General features: G+C 43.1%; 1 protein-coding gene and 1 long non-coding RNA gene across 4 annotated transcripts in view; both read left to right on the top strand.

The window, feature by feature from the left end:
- MOCS1 (molybdenum cofactor synthesis 1) overlaps window positions 1-26,799 on the top strand; it is a 34,586-nt gene extending 7,787 nt beyond the window's left edge. The window contains exons 2-12 of one of the 3 annotated variants that reach the window (XM_083732380.1): window positions 4,076-4,208; window positions 5,264-5,431; window positions 6,668-6,832; window positions 11,416-11,477; window positions 11,760-11,871; window positions 12,172-12,287; window positions 14,567-14,677; window positions 15,545-15,665; window positions 17,036-17,098; window positions 23,152-24,865; window positions 25,186-26,799. In XM_083732380.1, coding sequence (XP_083588506.1) covers window positions 4,076-4,208; window positions 5,264-5,431; window positions 6,668-6,832; window positions 11,416-11,477; window positions 11,760-11,871; window positions 12,172-12,287; window positions 14,567-14,677; window positions 15,545-15,665; window positions 17,036-17,091 — 1,044 coding nt within the window. In that variant the 3' untranslated portion in view covers window positions 17,092-17,098; window positions 23,152-24,865; window positions 25,186-26,799. Of the gene's footprint in view, window positions 1-4,075; window positions 4,209-5,263; window positions 5,432-6,667; window positions 6,833-11,415; window positions 11,478-11,759; window positions 11,872-12,171; window positions 12,288-14,566; window positions 14,678-15,544; window positions 15,666-17,035; window positions 18,038-18,150; window positions 18,822-23,151; window positions 24,866-25,185 lie in introns of those variants that run through there. The other 2 variants (XM_083732379.1, XM_083732381.1) reach the window with 2 other exon arrangements.
- On the top strand, window positions 6,840-10,651 carry LOC310841661. The gene is made up of 2 exons (XR_014562666.1): window positions 6,840-8,732; window positions 9,110-10,651. It is a non-coding gene; the product is annotated as an uncharacterized lncRNA (long non-coding RNA).
- Window positions 26,800-27,025: the final 226 nt, after the last annotated feature.

Raw genomic sequence — 27,025 nt, 5'->3', positions numbered from 1 at the left:
AAAAAAAAAATCTGCTCTGGAGGGGTCTGCAGGAGGTATGCTTATCTGACATTGGACCCCACACTGTAAAAAAGGTAAACCCTGGACAGTTAAGTCCAGTCAAAGGCAACTATGGGGTTGCGGTGCTCATCTCACTTTCAGGCCAAGGGAGCCGGCGTTTGTCCACAGACAGCTTTCCGGGTCATGTGGCCAGCATGCCTAAACCGCTTCTGGCGCAATGGCAGCAATCTATCCTCATTTGCTTCTTGGCTGTCAAAAAACCTAGCAACTATTTATTTTTATTATTATTTACTTCATTTCCAAATCACTTCCCATGAAGCATGCTGAAACACTTTACAATCTACTAAAACATATAAGACAGTTTAGATAGATAGATGATAGATAGATAGATGATAAACTGTTTAAAACAATGGCATGTTCATGTTGTTGTTGTTGTTGTTTAGTCGTTTAGTCGTGTCCGACTCTTCGTGACCCCATGGACCACAGAACGCCAGGCACCTCTGTCCTCCACTGCCTCCCGCAGTTTGGTCAAACTCATGGCATATTCATAAAATCTACTAAAACCCCAAATCAGATAACAACTGGCATAAAGGTTCTGGAAGTCTTGTTGAAAGAGGAATGTCTAGATGATTGGGATGAAACAGGAGTACTGTTTAACATTTAGAAGGGGGATGCCATGAAATTGAATAAAACGTAGATATACAGACTTGCTCTTTGTTTATTTAAACTGAAACTGGAGAAGCAGCCCTCTGTTCTGAAGCCTGTCCTGTGTGGTTTGCCGTTTTCCTTGTGCTACATCCAATTTCCATCTAAAAAGCAACAGCCTGAGAAACATCGTTAATAAATGATTCAAGAGGTCACTGTGGCCATTCATTCAGACCTTTGACATTGTGTTCTCCATATTGTGTAATCTGTAACACGATGTGTCCCATGGGAACACACAAACACACACACTCTTGCAATCACTTAATCACTCCTTGGCCAAGGTTAGTAGCCATCTTCATTGTAGAATTGGCAGTTTGAGGACAATAATTCAAGATTTCGGAAAGAAAAGTGTTTGATGGATCGGAACGTAATACCTGTCACTGAAAATCAGGCGTAACTGTAGATATTCTAAAGAAACGTAATACTGATTCGCTGAATGACAGCTGAGAAATAAGGTTTTTTTTCTCGCCACTGAGGTGTGTTAGTGGAGGGAGAGGTATGGAAAAGTAGTGTGCCATCTTTCCTGAATAGGTTTTAGTTCAAAGCAAGAAATTATTTGCAGAGCATGTGGCAATAACTGAGGGTTTTAATTGTAGGATGCTATTAAATGCCAGTCCAGAATACTGCATTAATGGGAGACAAATTGAGCTTGTAATTACCCCCTTCACAAATTTCAGTTGGTAACATGAAAACACTTATTTGACTTGGGATAAAGGTTTTAGAACTCAGAGGAACTTTTCAAAGGGACAATGCCGAGAAAACACAGCATTTTGCCGTTCAAGGGCTAACATGTTTTCTGGTACTAGCCTATTATTTAAAAAATGCTTCTATAATTTCAATTTGAAGAGGATAATGCTCTGCAGTTCCTAAATGAGATGGAGTTTGAATATTTAACATTTCCTGGGGTACAGTTCACAGGTTATGTGTTGATGTGGTCTCATTGTACAAGATTCAGCTAGTGAAACCTGTGTAAGGACTTCCACTTGTGCAATAGACTTCTTCTCCTTTCCCTGCATGCCCCTTAAAATTGGCTTGGAGTTGTCAGGAAAACCCCCAAAATAGTGCTCGGAGGAAGTTGAAAAGCTTACTCTGACAGAACAATTGCTATGCTGAATTCCTTTGGGAGGAACATTTAGCACTAATGTGCAGGGTCTGGGGATTCTATGAGATGAACTGCTAGTAGAGGAAGATCATTTCAGCTTGTATGTCTAGCTGAGACTTGGTGGAATGACTCCCATTATTTGGAATATAGCAGTTGAAAGGAAAAAAAATATATGGGGGCATTGAGGCAATTGCTACATTGACGGTAAGGTTAAGGAAACACGGAAAGTATAATGACTGGACGGTTGGAAGCTGGTTGAGTAGTATATGAACAGAGAGATTGGGCTACAAGTAATGAATGTAGGTTACATACTAATATAATTTAATAATAATGACATAAACGTTTTTATTCATTTATCTCTTTTTCAGTTCTGTAGCATTGGAGGTTTTAAAACATATGCGTTTATAGAAGATTTTTAAAAAATAAATTCATACACAGATGTATTTGGAAATTCAAACAAACACACTTGGACTAACCCAAATAGTTGTGTATGTACCTAGGATTTTTAGTCGGTTGCTAGGTTTCCAAAACGTTTGCCTCATTTAAAACAGCCTCTCTTTTCAGTCTGCTGTTCTCTGGAAGATGTTTGTCTTTAATAACCTGTGCTAGTTAAAAAGCTAAAGCTGATTGCCCAATAGCCGAGTGGGAGATTATATAACGATTAATTTTGGGTTGTTTTTAATTGCTTTGCTAAGCATGTTGTAGTAAACCTAACAGCTGCCAGTAAATCAAAATGGCCACATTAATTAATTAATTCCTTGCTGTCCCCTCTTGCTTCTCTTGCTGTCAGAGCTGAAATGTTTCCTTTCTGAATACAGATACCCTTTGAACAGAGGATAACTGTTCCTTGCTATGAAGAGCATAGAGGGTTTTATATTCCCGGTTTCTTCTCCCTTAATCTAGATAAGCAAAAATATTTTAAGTATTTATAAGTCCAGCAATGTTATGATCTTGTCTAACATGGGAATGATGGGTGGTGGTGATTGGTACCCAGCGTAGCATGTGGGACATGTTCAGTATTCTTGTTAAGCATTCCAGTTGGTCATAAAATCGTAGAGTTAGAAGGAACCCCGAGGGTCATCTAGTCAAATCACCTGCAATGCAGGAATCTCAACTAAAGCATAAATGACAGGTGGCCATCCAACCTTTGCCCTTTGTTTTCTGTCAGATCTTTCCCCCCCAAATCAAGAAATTCAGCATTCTGGAGATACTGAGCATACCAAGTTCTTCTTAATAATAATAATAATAATAAATTTTATTTATATCCCGCCCTCCCCGGCCGAAGCCGGGCTCAGAGCGGCTAACATCAAATGTATAACACATTAACATAAAATCAGACAATCAATTAAAATACATCCTCAAATCAGATCAGGATCAGAATAAAATCAAATCAGATGGCAACCCGCAGATTAGGGTTGGGGAACTTAAATGCTCACCAGGCCCAACTGTTTGTGCTGAACTTATATGGGCCTGTGAGAAAAATTGGGAGGCCACTTTCATGTAAGTTCTTATGGAAGGGGAGAGGGAGTCAGACTGAACCCTGACCAAAGGCCTGGCAGAACAGCCCTGTCTTGCAGGCCCTGTGGAAAGATGCCAAGTCCCGCAGGGCCCTAGTCTCTTGTGACAGAGTGTTCCACCAGATCGGAGCCACAGCCGAAAAAGCCCTGGCTCTGGTTGAGGCCAGCCTAACCTCTCTGTGGCTTGGGACCTTCAGGATGTTTTTGTTTGAAGACCGTAAGTTACCAGAAGAGGCGGTCCCGTAGGTACGAGGGTCCTAGGCCGTATAGGATGTCTTTAGGGTTTTCCCCTTAACTGAGTCAGTAAGGCTTACTCGTGGGTATGTGTGCGTAATATTTATTACAGCCTAAGACACGCTCACATTCTTTCATTGTCCCTTAGTTGGTTTTGGGGACTGTTTGCACCTTGAATTCAGTTTGCTTTTTCAAGTACAGGCATGTTCAATATATTGCTGGCTGAGCACAGTCATTTTGAAAAGATTGAGGGCATATATTGTTCCTTTCAAAGCAAGAACAATCTCCTCTGGCTGCACAGTTTGCTATATTATCACCTGCATCTTGTTTAGATCTTTTATCTTTGGTGTGTACAATCACATAGACAGCCTGAATCTTAAAATGCAGCTTCCTTAAGCAGTCTGGACTGAGAAGTACCTGACTTCACTCTCTCACCCCTAAGAGTCAGAATTGTCAATTTGTTGTTTTCCTGAACGTATCTATATTAATTGTGAAAGTAATTTTGTTTGTTACTCAGGAAATTACAAGTGCAAGAAGAAAAGGATTCCTAGCTGAACACGCTGCCCCATTCTCTGCATTCTTGACTGATGGCTTTGGTCGCCAGCATAACTACCTAAGGATCTCCTTGACTGAGAAATGCAACCTCAGGTGTAAGTCCCTTAAGTTTGAATAGGATGCGAGTGGGGCAATATTGTTTGACTCCAGCTCCCATCAATCCCAGCCAGCACGGCTTCTGCTCAGGCATGATGGGAGTTGTATTCCAGCAAGTTCTGGAAAGCTGCAGGTTCCCCTTCCCTGGAATAGGATCATGTTCCTGAAGCCTAAAGATGTGTTTTCATGAGGTAGTTTTACCGGGCATGTCTTCAGCACAGTTGGACTCTTCTTACATACATTACTTATAGCAGCAGGGTTGCCACCCCAGAACCGCTTTAGTGTTGTTGACTATTATTTTGCATAAACAAACCCCTGTGTTGCAAAACATGACTCAGCAAAATCGAAAGCAACACGATGGCCAGAAACAATTACAGTATAGAAAACTTTATGGAATAATGCAAAACATCAAAACTAGCAAACTAAAGTCTCTATAAAGTCTCTCTATAATCTCATGTGATTATGTAGTCACTGTTCAACAGTGACTACACAATCGCATGAGCACTGTTCCAGAGTATTTTTCATTCTCATGGTTATTATATCAATTCGAAAAAAGATTGGTTAATGAAGAAATTACACATCTTTCTACTTACGAGTTTTTGTCGAACTAATTGGCTGATTAAGAACGGAACGGAACAGTAGTTGCTATCTGGAAACACTGTTCAGCAGAGTTCAGAGTTGGACATCAGAATTGGACATTTGCCTATTATACAAAGCTTTACAAGCCTGATCTCCGCCGGGTAAAGTCTGGCACCGTGACTTATTCAAGGACTTTCAGAGACTTTAGTTTGATAGTTTTGATGTTCTGCATTATTCCATAAAGTTTTCTATACTGTAATTGTTTTTGGCTATCGTGTTGCTTTCAATTTTGCTGACTATTATTTTGCGGCAGTTAATACATGTAAGTGGGAATAGGGATCTCCTGCGAGGCATTGCTTCACAAAACACTTTTCTTCCTTTCCGTTCTATTTTATTCTTCCTGTTTATTTAGCAATAGTTACATTTGTCTGTCTTTTTTTCCTTTTCCTTTTTGTTCATTTGCTGCATGTTTCAGGTCAGTACTGTATGCCAGAGGAGGGAGTTCAGCTCACTCCAAAATCTGAACTGTTGAGCACCCAGGAGATAATCACCCTCGCTAGGCTCTTTGTGAAGGAAGGTGTGGACAAGATCCGATTGACCGGAGGAGAGCCTCTCATTCGGCCTGATGTGATTGACATCATAGGTAGGCTCCTCGTATAGTTTTGTTATGCGATGTTCATGGGATCCTCTCGTTTACAAAGCATGGTTTAGAACAGTGTGGAAGATGCTACCCACAGTGCTTGGAAAATTCAGGCAGATCTATAGGAGCTTCGCTGTACACAAAAGGATGGAATGACTGCCATTCTGTCAGCTTTGTCCTCTTCTTTTGTATCTCAGTGGATTTCTTTTTCTCATCTTCAGACATTTCTGAAAGTTAGCAATGTATGACTATTATGAAATACCCGAGTATGCAAGAATAGGTCTCCTGCTTCCTAAGAAAACAGCATCTTTCAAAATCTTTTGCACACACTCCATTTTACCCCTTGTTAGTTTTACTTTGCATGTTATATTAATCCTTAATAGATATAACTTCTGCATAGGAAAAGTGTGTACAATGGCAGTGTCAAGTGCAAGCCACTTTCTTCAGTGCAGTGGTTGTCCCACCTATGTAGGCACAGAAACCCTACATCACAGTTTGTGTGTTACTTTATGTGTGTTTTTCCTCCAAAGTTAAAATGTCCTTGGCTAATGGAGCTAAGGTGGTTGAGCTTTGCATGCAGAAGGCCCCAGGTTAAGTCCCTCCAGTATCTCCAGTTTAAAGGACCAGAGAGCAGACTGCCTGTGACCCTAGAGCAGTGGTGGCCCTCCAGCTGTTTTTGGACTACACCTCCCATCATCCCTAGCTAACAGGACCAGTGGTCAGGGATGATGGGAATTGTAGTCCCAAAACACCTGGAGGGCCAGGTTTGGCCCTAGAGGGCTGCAGCTGGTCAGAGTGGGCAGTTCGGGAGTAATAATCTGATGTGGAATACAGGGTTTCCTATGTGTCATCCAAGATCATGGGTGATAAGCAGGATGTAGGTGGTAAATTGTTGCTGTCTTTCCATGAAGACTAGGGTACAAAAATTGACTTCCAAATATTTATTTAAGAGTGTAGTGCATTATAAGAACCAATGCCTGAAAGTCGTATTGTATTTATTTTTTGCAAGTGCTACATTTGCAAGACACACAGAGTGGGGTGGGGTATAAATATAAAAATATGAATATAAATATAAAAGTAAATATAATAACAATAATAGTAAATATATGATGCAAGCATTTGACAGTTGTTTTCACCCCCTCCCTGGGTTCCTTGTTTTGTCTTATACCCGTTCACCTGTTTGTTATTTATTCTTACTTATTTTTGTTAATATTCTTTTTCTTTACTATGTTTTCCCAGCTCAAATGCGCAAACTAGAAGGGTTGCAAACCATTGCTGTAACGACCAATGGTATTAACTTGGCCAGATTGTTGCCCCGGTTAAAGGAGGCCGGCCTGAATGCCATTAACATCAGTTTGGACACCTTGGTCCCAGCAAAATTCGAATTCATTGTCCGTCGAAAAGGTATAACTGGAAGCTTGCTGTGATTTCCACCATAATTTTTTTTAGCATTTCCGTTGTTATATCCTGCATAGTGTCTGTCTGGTTACAAGATGATGTCAAATGGGGAACAAAGGCTGACCATCTCTGCCATCTCTTTCACAGTCAGAACTCCCTTTTTATTGCAGCCCACTGTATAGAGATGAATATTCAGGAATTAATAATCAGATTGCTTGCTGTTTGTGTGACTCATACTTTACTTATTTAGCAGAGACAGCATGCTACAACTGAGAAGGCTTGTAATCTACATTAGACAAGGCAAATTGAGATAAAAGGAAAAAGGAAAGAGCTTTATAAAAGAATAGTAAAAAGTAGTTAATTGGCATTGCTTAATGTGGAACACTGGTGGTTTCAGAAAGACTGTGCTGATTTTTATTTTAAGAAAAGGGGGGTTATGGCAGGTAGCTTGATAAAGAGTTGGCTAAAGTTTGACAAATAGTTCCATCTAAAAGAAGGAATGGCCAAGAAGACCCCAAGGAGCTCACAGTAAAGCAGAATCCCACAAAGAGCAGAGAACAAGGAGAACCATAAATGACTTTGCAAATTCAGTGCCATCCAGGTTTTTCGTGCTACAGATCCCATCAGCCCTTTTAGTCCAAAACATCTGGAGGGCATTAGGTTGGAGAAGGTTGCCTTAAATGGCAAGAGCAGGAAACATGAAATTGATGTGGAAAGTCAAGAGAACATATATAGAGACCTAAGGCAAGGTGTGTTGTTGTCTTAGTAAAAGGTGAAAAAGGGATGGATTGTGTCAGGCAGTGTGGTGGTTGCTCACGAGGAACCAGGCAGGACTCTGTCTTTAGCAGGTTTTTATTAGTGCAAACTATTTACAGTGCAGGACCAAAAAGTTCATGTCCGTCTCAATCACTTGCAGATTCCGGGAGTGGCCCCTTCCGGTTTCCCCTCCAGCATAAGAACTTAGACACCCCAAATCTCCGCCTTCCCTCCTTGCGTTTCACTCCTCTGCGTAAACTGGGCGACGGAAACGGTGTGCCTGTTTCCTGGCCGGCTGGGCTAGGTGAGGCACTTGGGCTCTCAGTAGCATCTTTGAGCCCTCCCCTCGCTTGGCTTTCCCATTCCGTCTCTGCTCCACTGGAAGTGTGGCTTTCCCCATCTTTGGACGAGGAGCTGCTTCTCATGAGCGTGGGCGGCTCTCTGTATTCCCATGGCTCTCTCCTCTGTCCCAATGGCAGCTCCCTGACAGATTGTAAACAAGAGCATTCTAGACTGAGATAAGGATGTTCAGTTCAGTTGCTTCATCTGTAGTTCGTAACAGTATACTGTAGCAGCTGAAACCAAAACCAATATTAAAATCAAGTCCCATTAGTATGGGGTATCAATTAATGACATGTCAAATATCCAATTTACATTCAACTACATATGCATTTAATACGTTTCTTGGCATCTTGAAGCAGCCTTAGCCATAATTCAGGTGCTTTTGCTGAAACTGACCAGTGTTCATGCTTGTAGGAATAAAGCACCAAGGAACATATTCTGCACATTTTCATAATGGGTCCACAGAACATGGAGTGTGGAATGCCTTCCATTGCTTCCTCAATGCAGATGCAGTATCTTAAATTAAAAAGCTCATTATAATACTGCTAATGGGGGGAAAGCTCTTGTTGAAATCTCAACAGCTGTTCTCTGCTCAAACCTAAATCAATCAATTGGATGTTCAAGGCCATCATTGATAAAATAATAAAATGCCATTGTTGAATATCAGGGTGTTTTATTATTAGCCGATAAAACTAAATCATTCTGGACAAAAATACTTTAGCTGGTTATAAATCCCAACTTGGTGATGGCTATTCTAGAATCTAACACACACGTGGCCCAAAAATACCCTTGCCAAGAAATCATAAAGGTAAAGGTAAAGGTACCCCTGCCCGTACGGGCCAGTCTTGCCAGACTCTGGGGTTGTGCGCCCATCTCACTCAAGAGGCCAGGGGCCAGCGCAGTCCGAAGACACTTCCGGGTCACGTGGCCAGCGTGACATCGCTGCTCTGGCGAGCCAGAGCTGCACACGGAAACGCCGTTTACCTTCCCGCTAGAAAGCGGTCCCTATTTATCTACTTGCACCCGAGGGTGCTTTCGAACTGCTAGGTTGGCAGGCGCTGGGACCGAGCAACGGGAGCGCACCCCGCCACGGGGATTTGAACCGCCGACCTTTCGATCGGCAAGCCCTAGGCACTGAGGCTTTTACCCACAGCGCCACCCGCGTCCCTCCAAGAAATCATACAGTAGGCTTATTTTCTAGGGCTGCTTCACAGAAGTGAGAAACCCTCTGTCCCCCATATTATAATGGTAGGGCCTCAGCACTGAATGAAAATGAATGCATTCCCCCTCCTGCCCCCCAAAGGTGCCAAGAATGTGCTCCTTTTTGTGAAGCTTAAATGGTCCTGCAAAATTGGGATAGAAGCCTAGAAGTAATGTTCGCATACTTTCCTGTGGGGTGATTACAGCAGATTTTTCAGATATAAGTTTGGAAGGTTTAACTTGTGGGGGTGGGGAGCAAATGGCAATTTGAGCCATTTGGCAGTAGTGGCAGGAAACAGGAATAATATTGCTTCAACAGAGCCTGTCACATGCACAACAACTCTGAAGACAGACTTTGAATGGCAAGCTTGTTCCAGTTTTCAGCCTGTTCTTAAGAGATGAAATGTGCTTCCATAGCCACTAGATGGTGCCCCGATATCGTTTTAATCAAACATACACTTAAAAAAAATCCAATAAAAAGTGTCTTTAATAGGTTCAAGATGTTAGTACATTTCCTTTTTGTTTCTAAATATGGATTGTGCTATGTTTGGGAATCTCTGCAGAGATGTGAGAGAATGACCTTTACCTACATATGATAACATATCAAATTATAGAAATCGTATTGCGCAGTCGTGTAGGTCTGCTAAAACCAACATGGAAATCTGCATATCCAGTGCAGTGCATCCTATTTGGTGTAATGGCCAGGGCAGTTTTGACTTAACCAACACTTTGGACAGAGATTCATAGTTTGGTCACGTAACTGGATTTGGTCAGCGCTGATGCCTTCTGTGAACATGCAAGGCATTAAGATGATGGGGGCTGCAGAGCTCAGAGACAAACCTCATCCAAGCATTTTGTAAATAAACAAGATGTTGTGATGGCCACAAACTCTGAAAGAGGCTTTAAACACATTCAGTTGAAACAGAAAAGTCTCTTTATGGCTGATAGCCAGAATGGCTATATGCTACTTCCAGGATCATTGCCTCTACATACCAATCACTGGGGGGACATCAGCAGGAGAGGGCTACTTCCCCCATGTCCTGCTTGTGGGCTTCCCAAAAGGCATCAGGTTTTGATTCCTGTGAGGAACAAGATGCTTGGCTTGATGGGTCTCTGGTCTGATCAGATGGACTGCTCTTAGGTCTTTCGTCTCACTCTCAGTGGAATGTCTGGGAAGGAAGATTCAAGCTTGACTGAGCTTATTCTCTGCAAAGGAATGATCTGTCCAGATGTCAGGCTATCTCTTTGCAGATCATCCCTGACATGCCCATTAGGAAAACAAGTGAGCTGGTATGAATTGCCTAGATGTTAGTTTGTGATTGTCTTAACGCTTGATCGCTTGTGTTCCGATTACTTGGTTCTGAATTGTCTTATGACTTTCCTAAAGTCATACAAATGGCCCCTTTCTTTCCTGACCTTTTTCTAAGCCTTTCCGTAAGGGTCTTGTTCCTGAGAGTAGCTCCTCGGTGTTTATCATCATATGTTATACTCTCAGGTGCCATGTTATTTTTGCAGTCTTATTTTATCTTGCATTCGATGTCGTAGGTTTTCTTAGTCACAGGAAGCAGAAGCAACAAACCAGTTTTGGCATCAGGCAACTGATGTGATATTCCAGTTTGTTTATTTGAACCTTATACCTCAGTCTTTGCCAACCTGGTGCCCTCCAGATGTTTTTGGACTACAATTCCTATCAGATATCCTGATGCGAGTTGTAGTCCTAAATATCTGGAGGGCACCAGGTTGGCAACGGCTATTATACCTTTTGCCAGGCTTCTTCGCCATTTCACTGTGCTATTGCTCTCATCTCTTGGGAGAACAGCATCTCTCAGCCCCCTGCCCAGCCCTGGGAGTTTGGTTTTGTGGTCTCAGTGTGGGCTTAGCTTCTATTTTCAAATAGCAGCCCATGTATTTATCCCAGCTTTCCTCCCAAAGGAGCTCAGGAGAGGAAAGATCCATGCCATGTGACAACTGCTTTTAAAACTGGGGAAAGTTTCAAAAGCAGTTTGGGAAATGTCCAGGTGAGTAGGGGTATCCCTTCAACAAACATAATTAACTTGTGTGGTCAGTGTCCAGACTTGCCAGAAGTGTTGGCTATTAATTAGCTGAGCAAAGCAGCCTTTCCCTATGAGATGGAAAGTAACTGATTCTGCTGATATATGTCTGTGAGTGTGTATCTTATGTGTATAGTGTACACATAAATATATGAATGTGTGCAATGCATGTGTGTTTAGATTTAGAAAAAAATATTTTTATCTGTCCTGGGTCAGAGTTGATTTTTGTTTATATTTTAGGTTTCCATAAGGTAATGGAAGGGATCCAAAAAGCCCTTGAACTTGGGTATGATCCTGTTAAGGTGAGAATTATTATCTTCTTGATACATGTTTGTGGCTGGTATCACTGTTGCTGAATAAAAAATGGGAAACACAACTGAGTGTAGAGGATCCATCCAGATAATTGAGTTCTGAAATAAATTCTTAATACCCAACTTTAGGGTTTTCTTTAAAGAAACAAGTAATGGAAAAATGGTTCTTTTGCAGTGATAACCCTTCTGAGCTTTTATCTTGATCGCCACTTATTATGTGATGTGCATGATGTTGCCAAAGACATATTCAATTTAGCTTTTCCTTCCTCCTAGGTGAACTGTGTAGTTATGAGAGGTCTTAATGAAGATGAGCTGGTAGATTTCGTGGCTCTGACCGAGAAGCAGCCCCTGGATGTGCGCTTCATAGAATACATGCCTTTTGATGGTGAGCATTTCAGCACCCCTGGCTGTACTTTGGCTGAGAAAATGGATGATGCTGAAGTGAGGAATCCCCATTTCTCCAGAAGTTGGTGATGGGATGTCGACCAAGGACGGGTCTACAGCTTCTGTGGCCTTGAGAGCTTTCTTGTTTGGAAAGGAGACAAATGAAATTCTGGGGAATGCTTTATTTTATATCTTTCTGTGCGATCCCAGACAGAAAATAATACGTCACAAAATAAGCCTTCTGTTGCACTGTCACTGCCGCACACTTTGCTCAGTGATATTGGTTCTCCTTTCATTCTAGGCAACAAGTGGAATTTCAGGAAAATGGTGAGCTATAAGGAGATGCTCGATACAATCAAGCAGAGATGGCCAGAGCTGGAAAAAGTGCCTTGTGAAGAAGCCTCTAGCACTGCTAAGGTGATTAATGCAGTAGGATCAAAGGGAGCCCAGAAGTTTTGCAAAGTTCAGGGCTTGCTTATAAGCCTGCTATGTCAACACCAATGCAATTAGCTCTTGAAGGGAAAATTGAAATGGCTGTGATGGTCCTGGTAGATGCCTGCCCACATACTTTCAACAGTTGTGACAGTCATGATTAAAGGATTATGATATTGGAGAGAGTCTGCCCGCTAAAATGAAACTGACTGCGGGAGGATAGAGAATGACTTAACTCTTTCCTTTGGATATATAAATATGATGTTTTTCCTGTAAAGTTATAAAAGTTGTAGGAATAGATGCAGCTGTGTACATGTGAGTTTACCATGTTCATATGGTGAATAGCAAGAGCTTATTCTTGCCACGTGTAACTCATATTTTGAAACTGGGAAAGCCATGTGTGAAGCCGTCCTCAAGATTGCTTCATGTGTGACAAACGTCTTCCAGGGCAATGACTTCAATGAAGGAATTTACTTGTAATTTGTTTTTAGATCATCGTGTGAGAATTGCATATGCTCATATTCTGTTTATGTCTTTATATTTTTTAATGTATTTGGGGTTTGTTACTAGCTTCCATTTTTCCAAATACTTAAAACCAGGTAGCAATGCTTTCCTCCCTTCCACTTCTAGGATAGCCATTGTGGCTAACTCCTCTCCTGTCGCATTAAATGGAAAGCTAGCCACTATATTTCAAGCTGTCTGCAATTTAAAGAGGCCATCTGGAAAAAAAACCAGAACATTGGTGCACCTATAGCATAGGTTTGCTAGCAAGTAAACAGGAGAGAGTCCAGTTTGGTTGGAGGCCTGGCTCTATTGCTTGCTAAACCTCACATTTAAATTATATGATTTGGAATGTTTAATTGGCTTTTAATTTGAAATGTATAATTGGATTTATTATTTGAGTTATGATTTATGATTTGGTATGATTTGATTTGTTGTTAATTGGAATATTATTAATGAAAAATTAATTAAAAAATTATTTACAAAGAAAAAGAAAAACCAGGTAGCAGTGAAGAAAAGTGAAATGCTTTTTAAGAAGTGGAAATCAAGCATGGAGAAAATAGAAATCCTATCAGAATTATTAATAGCAATAGTGCTTCATAGGCTGCAATTCGTAAAGTATGAACCTCAAGGATTTCCAGGAAGGAATTTCACATAGGAATCTTTGTAGGTTTGCTGGGGAAAAAACATTTTCTTGTTGATGTCTGTTACACATTGAGAGTTTTATGCATGTATTTTGTTGCCTTTACATGTGTATAGATTATGGAATCCATGACCAACTGTGGTTTTTCAGAATTTACACTTGACCAAGTCCAGTTGTTATACATGATCTACAGATGGTTACTTTCCACACCAAACTTTGTCCCTTTGAACAAGTTTTAAAGTAAACATCATCTCGTCACATTTTGCTGAAATGCCGCCAGCGATCTGTTGTGGAATCTTCCGTTTGCATACATATTGAGGCAAAACTCGCACAACCAGATTTTACAGGAAAATTTTGGTATGAAGATAAGAAGCGCCATAATTCTGGCAGCTACTCTTAATCAGATGTGGCCATACATAGTAAAAGAGTGATACACCCATGAAGAGTGAACTGTTCATTTTTCAGCATTGGTTTCACACATATGTACTGAACAATTTTTCAGTTCGTAGTTAGATTTCCTTCTGGCAACTTACCTTGGATTTAGCCTGTGCAGTATCTTCATCTCTTCAGTGATGGAGGAAGGGGAATGCAGGGGTTGCAGGCCACCCTGGGTGTCATCACTCGGGGAGGGGGGGGGTTGAGAAAATGACAAAAATGTGAAGTTTTTTTAAAAAACGGGCTCACGAAACTTTTTAGTTCAGTCAACAAACATAATGAAACACAGCTGGCACTGGGCGCCACACCACAGGGTCTGGCACTTACTGCGGGGCCTGCAGCGTGCCCAAGCCACGCGTCTCTCCTGGGAGTGACATGGTGGCTTGGCGCCTGCAGGCTCCACACTGCCTAAAATGGCAGCGTGGGACTTGCGTCTGCCCTACACCTCTTCCTCATCTGCCCTACAGCTGAGGGGGAGGCGGAAGAGAGGCTCCATGCATTGCGCCCCACCCCCAAATGCAGGACTCGCACCCGAGTGGCTAGCTACGCCGCTGTGTCTCTTACTCCAGTTTTCGTTAACTGGAATATGACGATGCTGAAGCCAGTCAAGTAAGATATTAACGAAGATGTGCTTCACCTTTTCTCTCTGTTTTCTCTTTCTCAATCCATGCCTGGGTCACAACAGGCATATAAGGTGCCGCATTTTCAGGGACAAGTCAGCTTCATCACCTCAATGTCTGAACACTTCTGTGGATCCTGTAATCGACTGAGGATCACAGCTGATGGAAACTTAAAGGTAGGAGCACGATGTTATTCGCCAGCTTCTTCTGGGCCGTTAGAGTGCTTACATGATTATATAACCTGCAACAAGTGCGCACAAAGTTGTCGTTGCATCCAAAATGGGCCAGAAGTCATTGGATGATTGCTGCCTAGTTAGACTCAAGTGGTAAATCAAATAACAGTCCCTGTTGGATCCTACTGTAGATTTTTGTTTTGCTGTTGGAAAGAACAACTGTGTCTTTTTCCTTGGCTCTCAGTGTTGCAGAAACTGCCTTGTTTTCATAATGCAGCATATTTAAACTAATTGGTGAGAAGTCTCTGAAGATAAACACATTGTGAAGCTTTTTTATGTTAAATCCTCTTAAATTGGCAGCAGGAATGCTACTCTCGGTAATGTGACTGTGAGGGTGTGGGTTTTCTTCTTTGCCAGTATCCACTTTCATTGCAGAACTCTGCCTGATCTGTCAAATCAGACATATGTTGCACAGACTGAATTGGGGGCCAGGGTGGGGGTGGGGGTGGGGCTAGCAGGAAGAACGCTTCCTGCCACGTTATGTTTCCATGTTGTGTTTTTAAAATTAGCTTTCAATTAAATATTGGCACTTCCCACCTAGCAGTGACAGCCTTGCTTCTTGATCTCCGCCCTCCAAAATTTTCTGCAATTGAGAAAGTGATGGCTATTGCCTTCAAATGTCCCTTTGACTACCAATCCCCACATGGGTTTTAGTGTTGGAATGGACAGCTGATTCACTTCTGGGCAGAGTATAATTAAAGACGGATCTGGAGATAAAAACCTTTTGAGGGTGTTTTCATGCCATCAGAGTTGAAGCATCCAGGCAAGCAGGGTTATATGATTCTCTCTCCTCTCATCCTTTTTTTACAGGTGTGCCTTTTTGGAAATGCAGAAGTGTCCTTGCGAGATCACTTACGATCTAATGCCTCAGAAGAAGAATTGGTTCAAATCATTGGGGCAGCTGTTGGCAGGAAAAAGAAACAACACGCAGGTATTTTGTTTTACGATTCCAAGTTGTATAGGCTGCATTGTGCACTTCATTTAAGAGTAATTGCATTGCCATAGTGCCTAATAAAATATATGACCATAGGACTTTTATCTCTCTCTCCATCTATTTCTGTCTGTCCTGCAGTCCTACTATTTATTGATTTTTTTAGCACAAGAGGATCCTGTTTTATGCTGAAAGTGTTAAGTGCAACTTAAGCGGCTGCTGGTCACACATTTTTCACCTAATTTTTAGTCCCACATAGCAATACAAATACAGCTGGTTACATTGTGACAGTGTGAAAGTTTCAGTTGTTGCAAATTTGTATTCATGAATTTCCCTGTGTTTTAGTAGTTGCTCAATTTGGACGCGGGTGGCGCTGTGGGTAAAACCTCAGCGCCTAGGACCTGCCGATCGCATGGTCGGTGGTTTGAATCCCCGTGGCGCGGTGCGCACCCGTCGTTCGGTCCCAGTGCCTGCCAACCTAGCAGTTCGAAAGCACCCCTGGGTGCAAGTAGATAAATAGGGACCGCTTACCAGCGGGAAGTTAAACGGCGTTCCGTGTGCTGCGCTGGCTCGCCAGATGCAGCTTGTCACGCTGGCCACGTGACCCGGAAGTGTCTGCGGACAGCACTGGCTCCCAGCCTCTAGAGTGAGATGAGCGCACAACCCTAGAGTCTGTCAAGACTGGCCCATACGGGCAGGGGTACCTTTACCTTTACCGATTTGCCTAGTAGGTGGCAAATAAAAGCTACTGTTGACCCAGGGATCTGGAAGTCTGGAGTGGTAGACAGGCAGAGTCAAAAGAAACAATATGTGGCCTCTATTTAACCAGGAATAGGTTCCTTTCTTAGCAAAGGTTTTTACACCTTTGTGCCTTTTATAATTAGCCTTATTGTCAATGAGATGACACCAGAGCCTTTGGAATCATCCAGAATTCTGCCACCAGAAGACCCAAACCTTATTATAGTTGTTTCTGAGGTCAAAGGTGAACCTCTGTAGGGAAACATTGATAACTTTGAGGCACATGTCTGGCTTTGCTAGAGCCCTGCCATTTCAGGTCCTGTTGTGCCATTCTACCTTCTGACTCAATCCTTCTCCACTTGTTTGCTACAGGAACCTGGAGGTTCAAACTGTTTCCTTTTCGCTTGAGGAGGGTGTTAAAGAAGCCCATTTGTTGGGATAAATTCTTCATCTCTGTGCTTCTGAATACTTATTCCTTATCTGGACCGACTAACTAGACGTCTTGAATGCTAACATCTATGCTATTCCTTCCACTTTTAAAGTATTGTTTCCATTTAGAATACAAAGCCTATATGACTTAAAATCCTCAGCATCCTCTAATTCTTGTCTGTCTATCCTTTATTTATTCCCAGGCATGTTCAACATTTCCCAGATGAAGAACAGACCAATGATCCTCATTGGTGGGTGACCAATCAGTACGTAATAAAACACATCACAATGCTGTATTTACGTTTGCCCCTTCGGGAAAGAGTCAGTCTTTTCCTAGGCTAAGTGTGTTTGAATTTTTAAAGAGGTGTACAAACAGCTTTTAAAAAGAGCTCACAAGGAGAAATTGCATGTTACTTGGCAAAAACTCTTGTGATCTCTTTGGCCATTCACTTCCACCTTTTGCTGAGTGTACAACTTGTTTATTCATTCTCATGGGGGGTTTATGAGCTGCCTGGCTTTTTCTCTCCATAGCCTGTAGGTAAGCAGTTTATAGTGAAGGGGTATCTCATTCTCTCTGTGTTCTTTTCAGCTGCTTTAAAATTGGGCTCATTGCCAGAATTACATAGTTGGGATTCGGATAACTTGGGAACGGGAACAATTAGCTACTAGCACTTCCACAGCATGGGAGAACCATGTGGTGAGGCAGTACTCATCCCACTGGCGCTCTATTGAGATAGGTTTGGGGATTTTCCTGTAATTCAACAAGACGTTTTGGGGAGAGCGAAGGAAGTTTGCTGCAAAGATGGGACCCCTCTAGCTGGCTTTGGAATGGCAGGCAGACTGCCTACAGTCTGTTTACGCAGCTAAGAGCTGGATTGAGTCTGACAAGCGTGCATTCAGCATCTCGGGAAAACTAACCACTGGCATTCTCTGTACAAACAGTCTGGTTTCTGTGACCAGAGTTGAGCCAGCTTTGTCATGACACGCAGGCTAGCCGAGGCATATGGAGAATGACTAGAAGGGCCTCCTAATTTGGACTTCAGGCTGATCGCATGGTTCCCCCAAAGTCAGCTAGCATGTAAACAGGCAGAAGGAAGCGGTTGGAGAACACACCAAGGAGGTGTTGAGGGAATGTAGCCTCCACTACCACTGAGTGCTGTGCAAAGAATTAGTTGTGCTGCTCTGCTGCCTTAGCATATTTCCACGCTTCCCTTCACTGCTTTAACCGGGGGTTTTTTAAAGTGATCTCATTGTTTCCCTTTGACATCTTGCTTCACATAGGCTCATTGGCAGGAGAGTGCCGGTGGGGAGCGGGGAGGGGGGGAGTTTGGCAATTGCAAAAAGTGAATATAAGATCTATATAGCCTAGACATTAATGAGAACTGGGAGTTGGCAGCACTGGATTCTAGAGCATAGACACTGTCTTTTTAAGCCCCTCATTTCCCTAATCTGTATGTTGTGCTCCTTCCTCTTCCTGCATGTATATGCAGTTGTAACCAGGCAGACCTGGAAGCACACTCCCCAGCGCATGATCGAATGTATATTCACTGTGCCTTATCCCTTTCAAAGTACTAGGGCAATTCTTTCCCCCCTTCCACTGCTAGGATGGCCATTGTGGCTAGCTCCTCTCCCGTCACAAAAAATGGAAAGCTAGCTGCTATATTTCAAGCTGTCTGAAATTTATAGAGGCCATCTGTAAAAAAAGCAGAACATTGGTGCACATATAGCATAGGTTTGCTGGCAAGTGAACAGGAGAGAGTTCAGTTTAGTTGGAGGCCCGGCTCTATTGCTTGCTTAACCTCACATTTAATCCCAGACCTATGGAGAAGGGCAGGCTTTCCCCTTTCAAATTTCATCTGGTATTTGGTTGCAGGTGGCACCTAAGTAATACTGCCCCATTTCCCCCCTGCTTGTTAATGAGCATCCTGGACTGCAGAGGTGTGGACCCCAGATCTCTTTGTCTGGCCCTTGAGACACTCCTCAAGCTATTCCCCACTCATGGTCCCTGCCCTGCAATCTCCTTTAATGTGAGGATGCCTCTTATTTATCTGGATGGAGAGAGGAGGGAGAGAGAGAGAGAGAGAGAGAGAGAGAGAGAGAGAGAGACCTCTGGCTCTTCATGGCCAGAATGTAGCCTACTGTAGAAAAGCAAGCATCACATCCATAGCTCCACCCACCTTTTGCCTTTGCACCTCCCCCACCCCCTGGCATGCCCTCCCCAGCGGGATGAAGGGATGCAGCCCTTGGCTGAAAACCATTTCCCCACTCCCATTGCACTGCCTACTCACGTCACCTATAGGAAATTCCCACAGATCATTTGAGCATGTGGCAGGCATCTTCCATCACTTTTTCAGCATTCTTGGTCCCTGGCAAACATGATGGAATTTTAACCCTCAACCTCTTTGGCTGGCAACATTCCAAAACGTTTTTGGAACCACTTCTTCTGAATTACTTTGTCTGTGTTGGGAGAGGAGGAAGTGATATTCAGAATCTTGTGGAGAATTTGCAGTCCAAGGGAACCAGCTATGAATACATCCATCGTTATTTATTTGTGGGGCAACTGGCTGTAAATCCACAGTGAGGAAAATGGTGCTTGCTAAGTACACTTCTCCAATCTTTTTGAAGCTGTGGGTTAAACCACAGAGCCTAGGACTTGCTGATCAGAAGGTCGGTGGTTCGAATCCCCGCGATGGGGTGAGCTCCTGTTGCTCGGTCCCTGCTCCTGCCAACCTAGCAGTTCGAAAGCATATCAAAGTGCAAGTAGATAAATAGGTACCGCTCCAGCGGGAAGGTAAACGGCGTTTCCGTGCGCTGCTCTGGTTCACCAGAAGCAGCTTAGTCATGCTGGCCACATGACCCGGAAGCTGTACGCTGGCTCCCTCAGCCAATAAAGCGAGATGAGCGCCGCAACCCCAGAGTCGGTCATGACTGGACCTAATGGTCAGGGGTCCCTTTACCTTTTTATACTCCTGGTCAAGCCCTGTGCTGTTGGACCAAACATGTTAAACAGTGGTGCATTCCTTGCGATACAAGCTTTCCTGGTGGAAAGAGTGCTCTTTTGATATTGAGAGAGTGTTTTTGCATCCCAAAATTAGAGCCTCTGAGTGCTCCAGCATTTCTAAAAGAAGGGACACATTCTCTTAGATGAAAAGACCTTGAATCCTTTGTTAGGATTCATCTTAAAGACATAGCTGGTCTGTGAGCTGAACTGCACCAAGCCTTGCTTCATCTCTCTGCTGCTGGAAATGAAATAGGACTGCTGGGGGAACAGAAGCTTCCCAGGGAAGCAGGAAAAAAGCGTGTGCTGAGACTTCTTAAAGGTACACATCATTAAAAAGAGCTTTGGCTACTGCTTTACATCCCCCCCCCCCTTCTCCCTCCCTTGCTCATAAAGAGAATTGCTGCCATTATGTTTAACAGGCTCCTTTTGACTTGGTCCTTGGCACTGGACACTGGAATTGCCACAGCCAAGGGATTAATGAGAAGGGCAGAGAGGGCTGGTTCCCAGTGGACTTGGAACTGAACCTGGCAAAGCTCCCAGCCAGAGCAAAGGTAACGCGTGTCAGCGAGGGAATCTGAGCTTGCCGCAGCAAAGCTCCAAACATGACGTGTCTGTTGTTAACACAGCGAGAGCTGGCAACAGCAAGTGACTGCTTTTTATTGTAGTCGCTTGAAGTTTGGGCTACTGCTCCAAAAGGAGTAAGTCTACGTTGCAGCTTCCTTTCCCATTCTAGGGACTTGGAAGAAGGAGCAGGCAACAGCTTTGCATCAGGAGTAGCGTACTGTAAAAAAGCCTATGACGGCACCACAATTCATCGTACTTACTCTTTTGTTGTTGTTGTTTAGTCGTTTAGTCATGTCCGTCTCTTCGTGACCCCATGGACTAGGGCACACCAGGCACTTCTGTCTTCCACTGCCTCCCGCAGTTTGGTCAAACTCATGCTGGTAGCTTCAAGAACACTATCCAACCATCTCATCCTCTGTCGCCACCTTCTCCTTGTGCCCTCCATCTTTCCCAACATCAGGGTCTTTTCCAGGGAGTCTTCTCTTCTCGTGAGGTGGCCAAAGTATTGGAGTCTCAGCTTGACGATCTGTCCTTCCAGTGAGCACTCAGGGCTGATTTCCTTAAGAATGGATAGGTTTGATCTTCTTGCAGTCCATGGGACTCTCAAGAGTCTCCTCCAGCACCATAATTCAAAAGCATCAATTCTTCGGCGATCAGCCTTCTTTTATGGTCCAGCTTTCACTTCCATACATCACTACTGGGAAAATCCATACATCACTTACTCTTAGCTCAGTTTAATGAGACACTGCTTCGAGCTTGACAGCATGGCATCTCACTTTCTGAATCCCCAAGGGTGTGTTTGGGGGAAGGGCTGTAGCTCTGGGATAGATATCAGCTTTGCTTGCAGAAGATCTCTGGTTCCCTGGCATCTCCAGGTACAGCTGCTAATGTCCTCTGCCTGAAAACCTGGATAGCTGCTGCAACTCAGTGTAGAAAGTATTGAACTTGATGGACCGATTGAGTGGACATGAGGCAGCTTCCTATGTTCCTAAATATATGCATGACCACGAAGCCAGCAGCCTCATGAGTGATCTTGTAGGTGAATATATTTGTGTGGGATACAGTATAGAGGGCTACACAGATAGCTTTCCCACCCCAGGCCACCAGCCTTCTAGCCATCAAGCAAGCTGCTTCTCAAACAATTTTAGAAGGGATATTTGAAGTTATTGGGTGAAGCCCCCTTGCTCAGGGCAGGAATCTTGCAACTACAGAATCTCTGCCAGACACAGAGCCTCTGCTGGAGTATGTCCAGCAGGGAGCCCATCACCTCTCTAGGTTCTTGCCATTGGGAAGCATCCCCTAATGTTTAGAAGGAGATCCCTTCCCTGCAATTTTCATCTGCTAGTTCCAGAATTTCCCTCTGGATGTGTGAAATAGAGAACAAGTCTGCTCCGTCTTTTAAGTGGCAAGTCCCCCGGACATTTGAGTGCATGCTATTATGTTTCCTGTTAGCCTTCTCTCCTCCAGACTAAACATGCCCAGCTATTTCAATCATTCCTCGTGGGCCTTGGTTTCTAGACCATAGCTGTCAACTTTTCCCTTTTCTTGCAAGGAATCCTATTCAGAATAAGGGAATTTCCCTATGTTCTAGACCTCTTGCCATCTGGTTGCCCTCCTGTTTGTTTCTCGAGGGCTGCAGTTGCTATTCAGACAAAGTCAAAAGCATCTTTGGGTACATTCAAATGGCTGGGTACAAGGAAAGGTGCTCTGTGCCTTTCAGTTGCAGTGTGCTGAAGCTTAGTAGTGGAGTCTTAGTTTTGTGCATGAGTTCATGCACAAATTAGAAGCTGGCCTCTTATTCACAGTCCAGTGCATCCTTTAGATTCCTCATGGATCCTTATACTTATTCTGTTTTAAATATGTTGATAGCCCTTTTGACCATGAAGAAAATTGTTTTAAAATGGCACCATTATCTGCTTGAGAGTTGATATATGTGGAGCTATTTAGAGACAGAAACGGGAGCATGTCATTCTGCATTCTCCATCCTTCCCCATAGACCCATTTAGTTCCTGTTCATTCCTGCACTGCAGATTCTCACTAGTATTCCATGAGTCAGCATTTGTTTCCACACTTCTTGTGTTCAGTTAGATGATTCTAGAATATGGAATAAACTAGTAGCTTTTCAGAAGCAGCAAACACCAGCCTGTCCAGCTGCCTGCACTTCAGCAAAAGCCCAAGGAGGTCACTTCTACCATGGAGCTTTTTCAGATTAGGAAGTGCTGGCAGCCAGGGAGACTGCAGGGTGCTGGAGTAGTGGAAAGAAAAACACAGCTCCTTCAGCCACCTCACAACAATAAAGTCTGCTCAACCCTGCACTCACAACTCTAAAGCAGCCATCAAACGAGGCATTAAAATGGAAGCCCATTTTGGGCGAAGAAAACTTCTGAGAAATCCAACAGGTTTCTGCACAATGATACCATGTTGGAGCAGAGCAATCATGGAGTACGATTCTGCTCTGTGATAGAATTTGGTTTTCTGGATTGGTGGATTTCTTCGATTTGAGCCTCAGCTTGGCCAGCAAGCCGGCACACACCTACTCAGTTCCATACACCTGAAAGCAGCTGCTTTTTAATAACTGATAACTGGCCTGGCAAATTAAGTAAATTGCATTATCTAGAAGGATATGAATTTATTTTTTTCTTCTCTCTCTCTCTCTCTATCTGGTTTGTGGGGGGTTATAGAACTCTGTGTAAAATTCCTAGTAGCTTCTCTCATCCAACAAAGTTAACAACCCTGTGTTTTTTATTTCCCTAGAGGCAGCATCATGGTCGTTCCCACTGCTCCAAGATGCCCTGCAGGACCGAGCTTGTTTAAATGACGGGAGCCACAGAACTGGCCACTGGCTGACTCCAAGAGCAAGTTTATCCAAACAGATGGGGAAGACATTCCAGAAAAATGTCTTTATAGGACATCATGCTTTGCCAGGAACTTGTTCAACAGGACAGCTTGCAGCAGGAATTCTGCAAGCTCAGCTCCACAGCCATTGCATTTGCCAAAAGAACTTGAGCTCAACTTTGGCAGCAAAGTGCCTTAGGACAGGAACTTCTATCCCTCAGCAGGCTTTTCACATGATTAGAGGCATTCACACTGGGGTGACGAGGAGCGAAGCAGAGGAGAAGAACCAGGGACCTCTTCCCAGCGGCCAATTTCTTAGTGCCTCAGATCGTCTAACCCACATTGACCAGGAGGGCCGTGCCTCCATGGTGGATGTGGGCAGGAAGCTGGATTCTGAACGGACTGCAGTGGCCAGTGCTGTGATCCGTCTGGGCGAGAAAGCATTTGCCTTGGTGCAACAGAACCAAATGAAAAAGGGGGATGTGCTAGCAGTTGCCCAGATAGCCGGGATTCAGGGAGCCAAGCTGACCAGCCAGTTGATTCCACTGTGCCACAACGTCCCACTGAGTCTGGTGGACGTCTCCCTGAGTCTTGATGAGAAGAGGCATGCAGTGGTGATTCAGGCTCTGTGCCGCACCTATGGGAAAACCGGTGTGGAAATGGAAGCCTTGACCGCTGCCAGCCTAGCTGCCTTGACCGTCTATGATATGTGCAAAGCAGTTACTCATGACATGGTCATTGAGGAGGTGAAACTGCTCAGCAAGAAAGGAGGGCAAAGAGGAGACTTCCAGAGAGGCTAACATAGGTCTAAAGTTTCCGAACAAAGGCATCAATTGCCGTTCATCAAAGGCAGCACCATCACATACTAGGAAGTGGAGATCTAGCTGCTGGGAATTACAAAGCACAACTTGAGTTATTGATCATCTTGGCAGCTGTTTTAAATGACTTGACTTTCCTGTATGAAACAAACATCTCATTTGCCTGCCGCCTATGTAGTAAATGGGCTCCTTGGCAGTAGTGTTGAAGTTCTCATCTTCCTAGGGTTTCTTTGGCTTCCTGAAGTGTAGCTGTACTGAGCACCTTAACTATTCTCAGTGTACAAGGCTACAGTCCCCACTATTCATGGCTGTCCATCTTTTGGCACCTGCACTAAAAACATGTGCACAATAAGATTTCCACTGATGTAGAGTAATATGATCCAGAATTAGGAATTCAGGCAGAGACAAAAAAAAGTGATTAGAATTTTCAAGCAAGTGAACAATGATTTTTAATACTTGGGCCTAACACTGGAAAATATACACAATTTTTTGCCGCTTTGGCCAAATAACACTTCGGTACGGTGAGAATAGGCTACATTTCATCCTTGAAAATGGAAAACAGGTGTTTGTCAACTGAGAAAACTGATGCTAAATACTCAAATTAGTCCCAGTAATGCTGTGAGACTCTTGCTTCCAGTGGTGTTGAATGTTAATGGGGCATTTTAATTCTCACAACAGAATTGTGCTGAACACGGCTACCATTTATCTTCCAGTCATTAAATGTTCTGGAAATAGGTCTCCCTTCATCAAAATTATCATTTTTTTAAAGCTATAGGCTTGTTTCTTTTTTGCAAGATACTGGAAGGAATACAGTTGTCAGTGTTTGTAAAAAGCAAAAAAAAGGAAAGGGTTCTGACCTCCCTTTGTTGCCTCAGCCTGGTCCTCGGACCCTTGTCAGCATAAAAGAGTCCACTAGAAAAGTATCCTTGCAGAGTTTTATTCTTAAAAGTCTTTGTGCAAAAGCGACTGACACACAACAACACCACTACCAGCTTTCACCAACCAACCCCAACACAGCACAGCCAACCCAACCAACATTTCTCACTATGTACAACCCAGTGCAGGCCGCTGACTCATGCTGACCCAGCTTGTTTAAGCATTAAAGAAACAGCGGCCATTTTAACCATGACAACAGTTTTGGGATACACACTCCTTTGTGCCAAAGCCAGTCACTGGGCTACATTTCTGTCACCACTCCAAAACATTTCCATCCTGTTTCTATAGAACCTGCTGGATCACCAAATCCCCCAGGCTCTTCAAGGTAGCGTTCAAGATGATGGAATCCTCTGTGAGTAGCACACTAAAATGGCAACAAATATAGGGAAACAGTATCTTCCAATTCCCCCACATACACATAATGATGGTGTTAGGATGGAAGGATTTTAAGGAAACCCAAGTGTCTGGAATTGGGAAAGCTCATTCTGAGTATTATTGGCCATAAAATTTTATCAGCAGGACTTAATGTTTAAATGCATCCTTCTTACACATACTGACCCCCAACTTCACCACATGCCCCCCTCTCATGTGTGCAGAGCAGTGTGTGCACATTTTTGTCTTTAGGAAAGCAATGATCATCCTGTTTATTTTTATTATTTTTTGTGAACTCCTTGACAATTAAACTTTAGAAGTGACATTTTTAAAACTTACAGATTAAAAGGTTGACTTTGCATTTTTAATACTTCTGCTGGTCTTTCTTTCTTTCTTTCATGGTTGTTCTGAGGATATATGAACATTTGTTTCAGTGCTGGAATTTACCTGCTTTTCGTTTTCAGATTGTGTCAGGAATCTCATTCGAAATTTTAAATTGCGTTCTTTGACCTAAGATTGCCGCACCATAAAATAAACGCCTTCCTTGGATGGGGTCTTACAACATCAAAAATCCGCCATGTCCACCGTAAATGCCTCCTATACATATCCTCATGAAAAGAATAAGAAGCACAGGAGTACAGCTGTGACTTGTGTAAAAGAAGATGTTTTCCAATGGATCTTCTGATATACCAGGCATTGCAGGAAGGCATTGGCCTAGGGATGTTAGGAAACTGCTCCAGTCTAGTTAAAGTCAATAACAAAAGAAGTTTCCCATGTGAGTGTTTCCGTGACTTTTGCACCTTCAGCAATATTTGGCATGCAAGCTAATGTAGATAACACAGTAAACTGAGTGGTACACTCAACATGGAGACAATAATACAGCTCCCACCTAACAAATGTGAATGAGTTCCTTTCTTCCTTTCTTTTTAAAAATTGAACTATATAAAGTGTACATTTGGGGGTTTTCGCTTTCCAGTTGTGTTTACGCATAGGCGTGATTTCTTTTAAAAGGGCTTGGAAATTAACTTTATCTCACGAACGGAAAACTTGCTACAAATGCTGGTTCTGAATACATTTGTGTTACTTTCTGAAAAACTGTCCAATAATTGAAAACAGGGTACCCAGATGTGGTTTTGTTACAGTTGCCCCTGAAGTTTGTCTGCAGGGGAAAAGATGGGGCTTCATGCTTACGGGTTTGGCAAAATGGCCTTTTGATCCATTTTTAAAGGAGGTCATTTTAAATTTAAAGTGAGTTGTTAAGCACATTTTCTGGTGTGCCATAATCAAGCACTATATGATTCTTGGATCTATCTACAAGTTTGGTATGTTTTCTAGATAATGGTGTACTTGGGATATAATGATTTACGCACAGATTTACTGAACCACTGAGATTTTATTTTATTGCTCTACTGCACTTTTAATAAATAACAATTGCAAACAATGAGAGTATGTGGTCTTCATTATTCAGATATCTGTCTACTTCTTTACAGATAAAATGTTGAACATTGGGGGGGGAGTCATTAGGAATGAATGGGAACTTTCATAGAAACAAGAAAGTTTAAACTTACAACCACTTTTTTATGCAAACAGCTCTCTTGGATTCAACCGAAAGTCCAGTGGCCAGCCAAATGTGCCTGGGGGAAGCCCACAAGCGTACTGTGAGCAAT

The sequence above is a fragment of the Podarcis gaigeae genome (assembly GCF_964106915.1).
Source record: "Podarcis gaigeae genome assembly, chromosome: 3".
Classification (NCBI taxonomy): domain Eukaryota; kingdom Metazoa; phylum Chordata; class Lepidosauria; order Squamata; family Lacertidae; genus Podarcis; species Podarcis gaigeae.
The sequence above is the reverse complement of the archived record's forward strand: the minus strand, read 5'-3'. Positions and strand labels throughout refer to the sequence as shown.